Below are 13,610 nucleotides of genomic sequence, written 5' to 3' on the forward strand. Positions count from 1 at the left end.
CAACCAAGTCCATACCGAGAAAAGAGCTCCTCTGCACAGGGCAAAGTTTACTCCTTTCCCAGTTGACCCGAAGGCCCAGACGAGCTAGGTGCCAGAGCACTGGGTCCCTGTATTTGCAAACCTGGTCTCAGGAGTGAGCTTCAGACTGCCTGTCACCGAGATAGTTCAGGATGCGAACCCCGTGTTCCCATGGAGGAACAAGGGCTGCCTCAACAACCTTGTGAAGGCGCGAGGAGACAGGGCTAGCCCGAATGGGAGAACAGCGTACTGATATGCGCGCGCCCTGAACGCAAACCGTAGGTATGGTCTGAGTCGAAGGAGAACGGAGACATAAAATTAGGCGTCCTTCAGGTCGATCGCTGCAAACCAATCCTGTGGCTGCACACATCCAGAAAAGCGTTTGGCCAGGAGCATCTTGAACGGCAGCCTGTGAAGGGAGTGGTTCAGATGCGTAGGTCCAGGATTGGCAGTAACCCACTAGACTTCCGGGACAACGAGGTAGGGGCTGTAAACCCGTACCTCATTTCAGCTGGAGCGACAGTCTCAATCGCACCCTTCGCCAGTAGGGTAGCAACCTCCGCTCTCATGATAGCATAGCCATCGACCAAAGTGGAGCGGACTCCCCTGAAGCAGGGAGGAGACTGTGCGAACTGAATCGCATAGCCGAGCCGATGGTTCGCACGACCCAGCGGAGCAGATAGGGATGCTCTAGGCAGGTTCCCAACTGTGCCAGCGGCGTCAAGAACCACAGACGTCCCCCCCGTGGTGCAGCGAAGCGGAATGACCGGCCCAGACGTGGATGGCATAGCGGCCCAGTGTGGGGGCAAGGTCATAACCGCACCCTGACAGAGGAGGCCAGGGAAGGACCAGCGTTCCACGGGGGCCTGCTCTGTCAGGGGCCTGGCGACAGAGGGGGACAGGGGCGAAGCGGTCCGTGGACGGCAAGCCCTGTCAAACGCCTCTGGGACAGAGGGGGGCGAGGAGAGCACGGCTTGTGGGTGGCGCTCTGTGTCGTCCGAGAACTCTGTATGCTTAATAAGGATTCTTCTCCAGCCCTCCACCGAGGAAAGGAGTGGCCCTGCTACGAACTCCTGGAAAGAACTGAGTCTCTTCTCTGAGCAGCCCATCTCAAAAGTGCCGCTTAACCCGGCGTTTAGCAGGGGGTGGGGCTGGTGGGGTATCCCCCCTACGGTCTTTTAGAGCCAGGCCCGGGTGAACGGGCGGGGTTGGAACCGTGGGAGGGCGCCTTCAGCGGTGAGCAGACTGAGGGATCTGAGCGGACGGCGGGGCCGTCGGGCAGAATAACCTCAATTTGCTCACGGGCGGTTGAGAACTGTTGGGCAGAAGCACTCAACCGCACCGCCGAAGAGGCCGACCTGGGAGATGGGGGTGTCGAGCAGACGGGTCCGCCCAACATCGTGCACATCAGACCGGTCAGCCCCAGACTGGTGAACATCACCTAACTCCGAGAGCATATGGCCACTTTCGTCGCTCGGAGAGCAAAGTCAAATGCAGCGCGCAGCTCACTGAAGAGCCTCGGGTCAGTCCCGCCCTCCTGCATGTCCATGAGCATCTGGGTCAGGTTGACCAGCAGAATGGTCATGGGATGCAGTGAGGCGGCTGCCTGTCCTTTGGCACTATAGGATTTCGCCACAGATTAGTGTAGACGAAAAGAACTACAGGCTTTGGACGGGTGCTTAGGATTGCGCCGGGAAGCACTCTGAGGACACAGTAGCATGGCAACAGAGCGTTCAACCGGGGGGACCCCAGTGTACCCATGGGCAGCGGCCCCTGAGGGGAGGAAAGGCGGATGAGACCAACGAGAGGAACCGTGATCTCATCATGCACGTCCGGGAGGAAAGATATTAGGGTTTGCCGTGGACGTGGGTCGGCGGCCTCACCCAAAAACCAATCGTCCCGGGAAAGCATGGCCGTCATCTCCGGATCAGACTCAGGCACAGCCGTATGCACACCATAAGGTGGCAGCTGTGATGAGTCATCATTTCCAAAAGAATCAAGCCCACCTAGTGATGCTGCTACAGACACAGCATCATCCTCTGTAGCTTCAAATGAAAACACACAAGCCACCCGAGGGTAGACTCGTGGAATCATCTGTTCGCTAGCGGGCACCGTCATTAAAGAGGGGAGGGGAGGGGGGGGTGGGTGGATGGGGCGTGGACACAGAGTCGCCGCCTTGTTCCAGACCAACACCCTCAGGTCACCCTGGCCACCAGCCGAAGATGGGTGGTGGAAGAGGGGACTCTCACTCTTGCGAGTTCATCGAGTCTCGACCTATGACGCGATGATCACGTTCCCAGTGAGAACATGAGTCATCCACGAGCGCTGTTCAAGCATTATCAAAGCCCAAACACACTAGACAGCGCTCGTGCCCATCAGAGTCCGATACCAGTCCGCTGCAACCAGAAATGCACGGGCGACCCGTCTTTAAAAAGACGTGCCGCGTGCGAGCTCTTTTATGAGAGGATAAAAAACTCCCGAATGTTGAAGCGCACAGGGAGACACACACACACTGGCAGATCACTGCACAGATCAGCTCAAACTGTGAGCTCGCTGCAGATCGCCATCACACCAACACCGGAGAGAGAAGCTCGTCTCGTAGATCGAAGTCAGAGATGGCTGTGGAGTGAAGAAATACTCTTGGCTCCGAAGCGAAAACATATCTCCATGTTGCTGGCGTCCACCTTTTATACCCACGAGGTAAGGCGGAGATACGCTATGCAAATTCCGCAGACCCATGGCATTTCTTTGCCATTTGCTCGTTTTGTAATACTCGAAGTCGATAGGTGTTCTAAGCGAAACTCCATTCGTCGTCATCCGACGTAACTCGGAGTGACAATGAAAGGGAACTATTGCTTTCCTACTGATACAGTAAGTTGACGTGTTACAATTTCTTTTACAGTGTTACTTTTTTTCTTTAAAAGGTGTACTTGTGGTAAATGTGCAAAGATGCTCACAGCAGAACGCGAGAACATATGCTGCAATTGACGCCCATACTTGTAAAACTATGAACTGTAGGGACTGCAGCATCTTTGATGAGTAGCTTCTTTGAAAAAACGGCATTGAACTGTGCCTGATTGACGAAGCAGTCACTTGTGAAATATGCAGAACAGACGGTTAAGGTCGAACTAAATTGCTGTGGCATTTCTGAATAAATAATCTGTTATCTTATATATTAATGTTGTTTAAAAGCCTGTGCAATGATGTAGTTTCCTGACGGTGGGCAGTGCTCGGGGTGGTGACTGAAGGCGGTGACTGAGTAGTTCTGACATCACATTTTTACGGAAGTCACAACGGCTTGTGAAAAGGCACAGCTACTTTATGCAGGCTGTGTGCATCTGTCTGTGGATTGACTGTTCTGAAACTTATATGGTAGTTTCATTGCCCCTAGACCTCTGTTATCATGAAAAAAACCTTCGAAGACTTTTGAAAAAGTCTTGACAATATGGAACCTTTAATGAATATTATATAAAATGGATATACAGGAAAATATTGTCAGTAGTAGTCTTGTACATGTGATTTGCTATTGTCCTCTCAGTCTTTTTGTATATGTGTATAGTATGTATTTAAGGTGGCACTGGAGAGCAGGGAAAATTGAATTGTCACTCTTCATTGTGCCTTGGGTTTATATTTCATTTGAGGTTGGATTCTGACATGGGAATTTGTCTCAAGTTGTGGTTATGTGGCAAAAAGTAAAATCTCATTAGAAGACTCTAGTATTTCTCTTGAAGTATTACTCTAGTTACCTGTGTTGAGAAGTAACTACAGTACTTAAAATGAGTAAAGCTACTAACTTAACTAGTGTTTATTAGTCTTAAGTTGCATGTGGTCATGTTAGAGCAATTTCGTTGATAAAAAGATCCATTGTCTATTGTCAATAGTGTAGCAATGTATGAAGCACCACTTCAACACTTTCTGTTGGTCAACCCAGTGAATCCATGTGACCAACTTGAACCCATTACAAATTCTGAATGGGGAAATTTTTTAGCAATCACAAAGTTCCTGTTCACCTGGATTCCTATTGAAATGATTCCAAAATTGCCCACTGACAAGGGTATCATGTTGAAAGAAGTCAGTTAAAGCAAATCAAACACAAAGCATTGTCCACTTTCTTTGTGTTTCTTTTTCTCTTACCCTAACTAAAACGCTCTCTCCCTGCTACGACTGAAGCCACATTCAAACCCTCCATCCACATATACGTCAGTAGCCACTTAGATAGCACAACCAATATCACGGCCCACTGCAGATCTTAAACCATAATCTGCTGGATTAGTCACCAATCTCTCTCGTATCATCTTGGCCAAAGAACTGTCATTTGTATGGTTGCAATCAGCAAATTGCAGTGTTTATCTTCTTGTCACAGCCTATAGGCCACCGAGGCTAGACCTTCATTTGAAAGTGGGTGGTTAAAAGTGTCTCTTTCATTGACTTTCTCAGTTAGAAGTACAGCATCTACTTTAATTCTATCGGGATGTCCTAGTCATGTATGAGCGTCTGGCTGAGCTCCATCTGTCGTGGTGAATAACGGTTTTAAGAGAGTATCATTCCACAGGTGTCTCGAAGATCTCCTTATGGTTCCAATGGTAGCATTCCTGGTAATGAGGAGGCAGGTGTGTGGATAACAGAGCCAAAAATGTGCTAGTTGGCACAGCAACAAACTTCCCTCAATTACCCAGAATGCCCTTAGCTGACTTGCATGAGGGCAATGGGAACAGCAGTACTGCTATCTGAAGATCTTTCCCCACCCGGCACTCTATGAGCTTTATCTCTGTCTACCTATTTGCAAACAATTCTTACTGGTAATCAATTATGAGATGTATATCTACACCTCCAAAAAAAGAGGAGAGAAAAAGCACTTCTTCACTTTTATTTTTGCTATTCCATATATAGAACAAATCATCCCTCCCACAAGGCCATTTGAGGGAGCAGATGATGGAACAGATAAAGCAGCTCCTAAAATTAGCCTAATCTGCTGTTCAATCAAAGAAATAATTAAACCTTGAATTGCACCTCCCTAGTCAGCTCACAGTTAGAGTCCCTGGACTCCATGATTAAATGCCACCGCTGAAAAGTTTTTTTTTTGCGGTAGCCATTTATTCTTTCAAAATTTCTCTGCCGCCTCTCTCGCTTTGAAGAAGGACATGGCGGCATTCCATGAGCTGTGAGAGAGCATTATTATACACTGGGCGACTGTTAGTTAGAGCTAGACATGGGTGAAATAACAAAGGCATGATAATATGTAATATATTACATCCTTGTGACAATATACAAGGTGTCTTGATATTTTTTTTCCCCTGAAATGAGTGCAGTTTTTCTTTTTTCCCCAGTGTTGACGGGATGACCTATGGAAACAAGAAATCAGGATGTGACATTGAAGGGCCATAATTTGCTTTAATATGTGATATCAGGGGAGGGAATTTCTATAGAGCATTTTATTGAAAAAATACAGCCAGTGCTGGGTGATTCATTTATATACAGTGCTGCTTGAAAGTTTATGAACCCCTTATAGAATTTATGAATAACTTAACAAAATAAGAGGGATCATACAAAATGCATGTTATTTTTTATTTATTACTGTCCTGAGTAAGATATTTTACATAAAAGATGTGTATATATATATAAAATAAATAATATATAAATTAAATAAAAATGTATTTATTTATTTTTTGTTTCTTGATGGTTGTTCTTGAGTCCCTTGTTTGGCCTGAGCAGTTAAACTGCCTAATGTTCTTCAGAAGAATCCTCCCGGTCCCGAAAAGTCTTCAGTTTTCCCAGTCCTTCAGGCTCCATGTAACATAAAATGCTTGCATAATTATTTATTGATTTATTTTTTACATACAGTGGGTTGCCTGGTTGGGGATGACATGTTGAGATCACATGACCAGCTGAATATGTATCACTTTATCTTGGTAACCCCCATAATATATGCTTGTAAAAAAAATCAGCCAATACAGTATTTTTAAAATGGTAGATATAAGACGACTGCCCTGCACAAATTATTTAATTAATTTTCATTTTATTTCTTGAATATCTGAGATTTTATATTATATTATAGCCTATATATATATATCAACCTTTGTTAGAGACCAGCGTCTCAGTGTATTACAAACCTTATCTGAGGCAACAGCACAAGCCTGCAAACACAATGCATTAATGTTGAATGAGTAACAGGCCTGTACCGCTGCAGCCTGCGAGGCATTTCTCTCCTGCAGCCAACATGACACAATGATGCCTGTGCATGTAGAGAGGCGTAAAGTCCTAGGTGTGATTTGTGTTCCAGCTCTCACTTATTGTCACACTCTCATTTATTTGTTTGCTCTGAAGGTCGTGGATGCAGTTTGTTGACAAGGGAATAGATTAAAAATGTTTGCGGGAAAATAAAAAAGTGTGTAAGTATGTTTTAATCCATGGCGGCTTATGCCTTTGTGTGCTGAAACAGCCAAAATCATCTCCTGTCAGGCCAAGATTAATGCTTCATGTGTGTTTTTCATTAGCAACAAAGCATGCACACTCTCACACATAGCCGTGCTCTGTTTGATCCTCGACGGACATGTAATTAGGACGAGACCAGATAGAGTCTGCAGAGGTTGACATGCCATCAACGCTATTGTAAATGGCAGTCGAAAGCAATATCAATCTGATTAAAATAGATATGGGTAAATTGGTCAACTAGCTGGTCAACAACCAATAAGTTAGTGGTGTTAATTAGTTTTAGACTTATTTGTTTGTTATTTCTTTTTTCTTTTTTTTTACTGCTGTACTTTAAAACTCATGTCAGAGACCCCTCATTTAAAAAGACTCTTATATTTGAGAGCGGCACATATGTGTTTCTGGGTGTTTCTCCCTCATATCTGCTTCGAGGTCTTGATTGTGGCATTTCTTTGAGATTTAGAATCCAGTATTCCTGTAATTCTTTTGTCTTTTATGAATTTAATAAAGAACTCCGTCTCATATTCTGTCCAAACATACCAAACATCTACGTCAGATGACCTGTAAATGTTAAATGTTGCAATGAAAAGTTTCCATTGCAGTTCTGCGAAATTTATTTTTTGAATTGCCTGAAAAACCACATGCGAGCGTAAAAAACTTTTTTGCGATAGATGGGAGTTTTTGCGAAATTGTTTCCATGGGGCGTATTTTCAATTCGCAATTTCAATTTCTTTTTTCTAAAGTGTGTTTTTGTTGGGTACAAACACTCCAAAGCAATGTTACTAGAATAAGTTATTAAATTAATTTGAAGTTTAAGTGCCCCTATTATGCTTTTTTAAAGGTTCCTAATTTTGTTTTGGAGTTCTGCTACAACAGGTTTACATGCATTCAAGGTCAGAAAACACTTAAATTTTTTTCATAATACAGGTCCTTCTCAAAAAATTAGCATATTGTGATAAAGTTAATTATTTTCCATAATGTAATGATAACAATTAAACTTTCATATATTTTAGATTCATTGCACACCAACTGAAATATTTCAGGTCTTTTATTGTTTTAATACGGATGATTTTGGCATACAGCTCATGAAAACCCAAAATTCCTATCTCAAAAAATTAGCATATCATGAAAAGGGTCTCTAAACGAGCTATTAACCTAATCATCTGAATCAACTAATTAATTATAAACACCTGCAAAAGATTCCTGAGGCTTTTAAAAACTCCCAGCCTGTTTCATTACTCAAAACCGCAATCATGGGTAAGACTGCCGACCTGACTGCTGTCCAGAAGGCCATCATTGACACCCTCAAGCAAGAGGGTAAGACAGAAAGAAATTTCTGAACAAATAGGCTGTTCCCAGAGTGCTGTATCAAGGCACCTCAGTGGGAAGTCTGTGGGAAGGAAAAAGTGTGGCAAAAAACACTGCACAATGAGAAGAGGTGACCGGACCCTGAGGAAGATTGTGGAGAAGGACCGATTCCAGACCTTGGGGGACCTGCGGAAGCAGTGGACTGAGTCTGGAGTAGAAACATCCAGAGCCACCGTGCACAGGCGTGTGCAGGAAATGGGCGACAGGTGCCGGATTCCCCAGGTCAAGCCACTTTTGAACCAGAAACAGCGGCAGAAGCGCCTGACCTGGGCTACAGAGAAGCAGCACTGGACTGTTGCTCAGTTTTGCATGTCATTCGGAAATCAAGGTGCCAGAGTCTGGAGGAAGACTGGGGAGAAGGAAATGCCAAAATGCCTGAAGTCCAGTGTCAAGTACCCACAGTCAGTGATGGTCTGGGGTGCCATGTCAGCTGCTGGTGTTAGTGCACTGTGTTTTATCAAGGGCAGGGTCAATGCAGCTAGCTATCAGGAGATTTTGGAGCACTTCAATGCTTCCATCTGCTGAAAAGCTTTATGGAGATGAAGATTTCATTTTTCAGCACGACCTGGCACCTGCTCAAAGTGCCAAAACCACTGGTAAATGGTTTACTGACCATGGTATTACTGTGCTCAATTGGCCTGCCAACTCTCCTGACCTGAACCCCATAGAGAATCTGCGGGATATTGTGAAGAGAAAGTTGAGAGACGCAAGACCCAACACTCTGGATGAGCTTAAGGCCGCTATCGAAGCATCCTGGGCCTCCATAACACCTCAGCATTGCCACAGGCTGATTGCCTCCATGCCACGCCGCATTGAAGCAGTCATTTCTGCAAAAGGATTCCCGACCAAGTATTGACTATTGTGTGCATAACCGAACATAATTATTTGAAGGTTGACTTTTTTTTTTTTTGTATTAAAAACACTTCTTTTATTGGTCGGATGAAATATGCTAATTTTTTGAGACAGGAATTTTGGGTTTTCATGAGCTGTATGCCAAAATCATCAGTATTAAAACAATAAAAGACCTGAAATATTTCAGTTGGTGTGAAATGAATCTAAAATATATGAAAGTTTAATTTTTATCATTACATTATGGAAAATAATTAACTTTATCACAATATGCTAATTTTTTGAGAAGGACCTGTATATATCCTTTCATAATATAGAACCTGTGTTCTCACTGTGTCTGAAATGGCTCTATAAAGGATTCAATCTCTTTAAACCCCTCCTTTCCGAGAGCCTACTCTGTTCTGATTGGTCAAAAGGCCCATTTTTGTGATTGGTCTACCGCTTACAGCACATGTCGTAAATTATACGCTCATTACCATATCTGTATTTCAACTCAGAAGACTTCTTCAGCACTTATATACACAGGAAGTTACCTGTGTTTTTAATGTCGGTTTTACCATATCAATTCGAGCCTGAGTTCTCATTCTCTGGAAGTGCATGCAAAGTGGATTTGTTTTTGCGGCACAGAAAACCGCATCGTCTCGACATGTTTACAAAACGAACCAACGTTGTTCACAGGCAGCCAATGAAGACCAAAGGTGGACATTATGCAAATGTGTTACAAACCTACGTAGGTTCATGCATGAAGTAAGACTGGAATTACTGACAAATTATTTTAGGGTGCTTTCACACCTGCCTCATTTAGTTTGGTTGAATCGCACTAAAGTTCGTTGTCCCCCTTGGTGCGATTCGTTTGGGCAGGTTTGAGTGCAGCAATCGCACTCGGGTGTGCACCAACAGCGGACCAAACAAGCATACTGAGACCTCCTCGGCGCTGCAGTGTTTTATTGCGGCGTTTAACCTGCGCCCTTGAAAGCACCCTTAGGCAGTTCAGAATTGGTTCTTTCTTTTGGGAGACAATTAAGTTAAACTCTCTCTCTTGTGGTTTTATTTTTGTTGAAATTCTCGGTAATTGTTTGACTTGTAAAAATGTGTCTCGAGACCCCTGTATTTTGGTCCATTCTGTTGTGCTTCTTGTAGTTTTATTAATTTGAATGGAAGAATGCATCTTTTGTAAATGACCCCTAAGAAACACGTCTGTTATGTAATTTTGCACATTCTTAGTTTAGATGCAGTAAGAAAATTCACTATTAACTGGTTAATAGATGTGGAAATGCCTGTCTACCGGATTTTGATGAATTGTTCTGCCTACTTGCACAGAATTGTGTTGCCATTAACAAGCTTTGAGTGTTGTCCACATGTTTACACAATGCAGGCTATTCGTTTTCATACTCTGAACAGAAGACCAGTTTTTTAGAGACGTTGCATGAGCTGTTAAATTAACCAGCGCTAATACTGCTGTTTTCATGCTTCACTGACACTGGACGTTGCTTTGAAATTGCATGAGCTTATTTTCGCAGTTTTATTTCTGGAGACTTATACTGAAGAGTCTTTTTTTTCTTTAATAGCTTACACATAATTATTATTTCTGCTCTCTTTTTATAACACAGGTATTCCATCCCAATTACAACCTAAATCTGTAGTTAAAACAGTCAATCGCATTGTAAAAATGGGTGTTAATGCGTATAACAAGGGTTAAATATTATATTGTGTTTATTATATTATATTATATTATATTATATTATATTATATTATATTATATTATATTATATTATATTATATTATATTATATTATATTATATTATATTATATTATATTACTTTTAGTACACATAGGTCAGACATAAACCTGAACTGTAAGTGCAAGGGGTTTGAATCCCAACCTATTTTTTTAAGCCAACTGACAATGACAGCCAGTAATGACCGAGAAATTTCATTTAATTGACAGTTTTAGATTCTTAATTCCCAAGACTGCCTCTATTGGTCCTGAATTTCAAATCAAGTGCCTGAACGGGAAAATAAGTATGTGTGTGTGTCTGTTGTGTGTGCATGTGTGTGACACTGGAAAGGGCAGTAAAAGGTTAGGCTGATAGAGTAAGATTGCTGCCAAAATAATGGAGAAATAGAGAGCTTTTTGAAGAGTCTAGTGAGATGGAGATAAAGGGGAGATAGAAAAGGAGAGATAAGAGAAAGAGTGGAATAGAGGTGTGGAGTGAGATCTGTCCCCAGAGAGAGAGAGAGAGAGAGAGAGAGAGAGAGAGAGAGCTTCTCTCTGGAGACCTGGCTCATCTCTCCATTAACTCCCCTCTGCTGTAGCTCAGCAACAACCACCCAGGCATCTTCAGTTCCATATGGTGCTCTCCGTCCATGACAGCACACCAGTGTGTGGAGTATGCATAAGCATGTGTACTGCCCAATACTAGAAAATTATCATTATGAAATTATGTGTGCACTGATAATAACCATTCATTGCCTGTTAGCATGAACAGGTGGCAGAGTTAATCTTAATGAAATTAAGATTTCATTGATTTTTCAAAGTGTCACTCATTCTTAGGGGATGGAACGAAATGGAATAAATTGTCTCAAAAAAAAGTTAATTTGTTTTTAACTTGGGATCTTAATGTGGCGCTGATGCAAAAAAAGTAAGACATTGTCTGTTAACAATGCCTAAAGGTGTTAACTGTGTACATGCTATAAAATACATAAATAATGAAGTGTAGAGGAACTTTAAATGGCTCTGATTGGTTTGCATTGATAAGAAAGTGATCTGATGTTTCTCGTACTAAAATCTTTTTTCCTAAAATTAACGTCTGCTCATAATTATACCTAATTAATTTAATAGGACAAATGATGAATAGTACAGCTAATGGAGGCAAATTAAGTTAACTTTCAGTGTCATTAAGGACATGTAAACGTCAACTCAAAACCTCATGTTGATAGATTCTATAGATTAAGCTACAGAAACACAGATATCGTTCAGATAAGAACACAAAACCGATGGACTGTAAATGTTCCTTCTTTATAGAACACTGTGTCCTGTTTCTAGTTTGTAGCTTGGAGTGACCCAAACATTATTCTGGTAAAGTTATTCTTTGAAATTTAACTAGTATGGATTAGTCATGATGGATCAATCAAGTAGCTGATAAGAGGTTGGTTTGTTTATCAAGGTATAATTTATTCATTTTATTATTTCAAGATTATTTTAGATGATATTTCAGAAGACCTTCACGTAGATGACGTGTTAATTTAATAAAAATGTAACTTTATACAACACGTTTAGAATCCTGTTTTATTTTTCCATTTTGTATGTACACAAAAACATGTCTCTAAGAAGTGAATCCTATCAGGTCAGGTTTAACCAATTATAGGTCGACCAATTGGTCAGGTAGTGATGAACAAACATACTAAACTTGTTCTATTTCTCGTCTACAGATCTGTGACAAAGAGTGGCATTACTACGTCATCAATGTGGAGTTTCCTTCAGTAACGCTCTTCGTAGACGGAGTGACGTACGAACCCTACCTTGTGACAGACGACTGGCCCATCCACCCTTCTGAGATTGATGTACAGCTAACCGTAGGTGCCTGCTGGCAAGGTGAGACTATGAAAGAGCTGTTGTTTTGATTACCATTTGAAAAAGAGTATCGATAAAATGAAATGGTGGCATAACTGTGGTTTGGACAGCCCACACACAGGAATTGATGAATCGGCATCTACCAATTTTGAGATGTGATCAGATAGTCTCATGCTTGAGAGTGAGACTGAGAGGGTGGGACTAAGAGATATCTACATTATTGATATGACAGTGTGAGCACAGCAGTGGTGGTTCGAATACCAAGAGAATGACGATGTGTTTGGCCCCAGGCTACCCTGATTCCTCATTTAATCAAAGAGACTCAGGCGTGAAAACATCAAAAAAGAAACACGGCCTGTCAATTTCAGCCTTTTGAAATGGAGCTAATGATCGCATTTGAATGGAGAGACTGTCCTTAACATCGCTTTCATGAGCTAAATAATTAAACAAGGCTCGGAGGGAATGAAGTCACGGCTAAATCATTGTTTTAGGTGGCGAGGTCCTAAAGTTCTGACTTTCAGCACCATTTTACATTTCTTTTCATCCGTGCTGATTGCGGATTATTTTCTCCTCATTTCTGGCTTTGAATTGTGAATCTTTTTTTCTGTTTTTTTTTTTTACAAGAGACCCATAGTGAGGATTAAGAGACCCTGAATGGAGGACAAGTTCACTTGCTATTACATCCCAATGAAGCTGGTCTAAGCTCCACTAAACCGCAACTGATAACTTTTCAAGCTATTAGCGGTCCAGATTGCTTCTCGCACCCTGTCCATTTTCACTCTGTGCAATCAACAATGTAATGACAAGCCACCTCATAATGGAAAGTGAGGATAGTATTTGTTCAGGCCAAATTGAGATCCTTGTCTTCTTCGAGGTAGAAATGGGGTTTGGTAGCCATTGTCTTCACGAGACATCAAATAGGATTTTCTTCGTTTTTTCTAGAGCTTCGTTAGGACATTGACTGATGCCTCGTGTAATTTATGTGTTTAATGTAATAATGCTCTAAACATACTTTTTCGCCAATAGGAGTGAAGTTATACACTACTGTTTGAAACTTTGGGATCAAAAATATATTTACAGTTGCATTTTAAAATATAATAACATTTTATTTTAAAAGCTTATTTTTTAGCAGCCATTACTTCAGGAGTCACACAATATCTAAAATGCTAGAGCTTAATAATTTTTATTTTTTATCATTATTATTATCATTTAAGTGAAAAATGGTTTTGCTGCTAATGAAGTGTGAAAACTGTGATGGTGACTTTTTCAGGATTCTTTGATACAAAGTTAGAAAGAACAGTATTTGTTTGAAAATGAAATCCTAAGTATCATGATAAATGTCTTTGCTTTCATTTTTGATCAATTTAATGCAT

At 41.8% G+C, this 13,610-nt stretch overlaps 1 protein-coding gene across 1 annotated transcript in view; it reads left to right on the top strand.

The window, feature by feature from the left end:
- clstn2a (calsyntenin 2a) overlaps positions 1 to 13,610 on the top strand; it is a 265,852-nt gene that overhangs the window by 234,551 nt on the left and 17,691 nt on the right. The window contains exon 9 of the mRNA XM_077233060.1: positions 12,096 to 12,258. Within this exon, the coding sequence (XP_077089175.1) occupies positions 12,096 to 12,258 (163 nt within the window). The remainder of the gene's footprint in view (positions 1 to 12,095; positions 12,259 to 13,610) is intronic.

The sequence above is a fragment of the Siphateles boraxobius genome, unplaced genomic scaffold, assembly GCF_051911475.1.
Source record: "Siphateles boraxobius isolate OS27281-9 unplaced genomic scaffold, OSU_SipBor_1 1, whole genome shotgun sequence".
Taxonomy (NCBI): domain Eukaryota; kingdom Metazoa; phylum Chordata; class Actinopteri; order Cypriniformes; family Leuciscidae; genus Siphateles; species Siphateles boraxobius.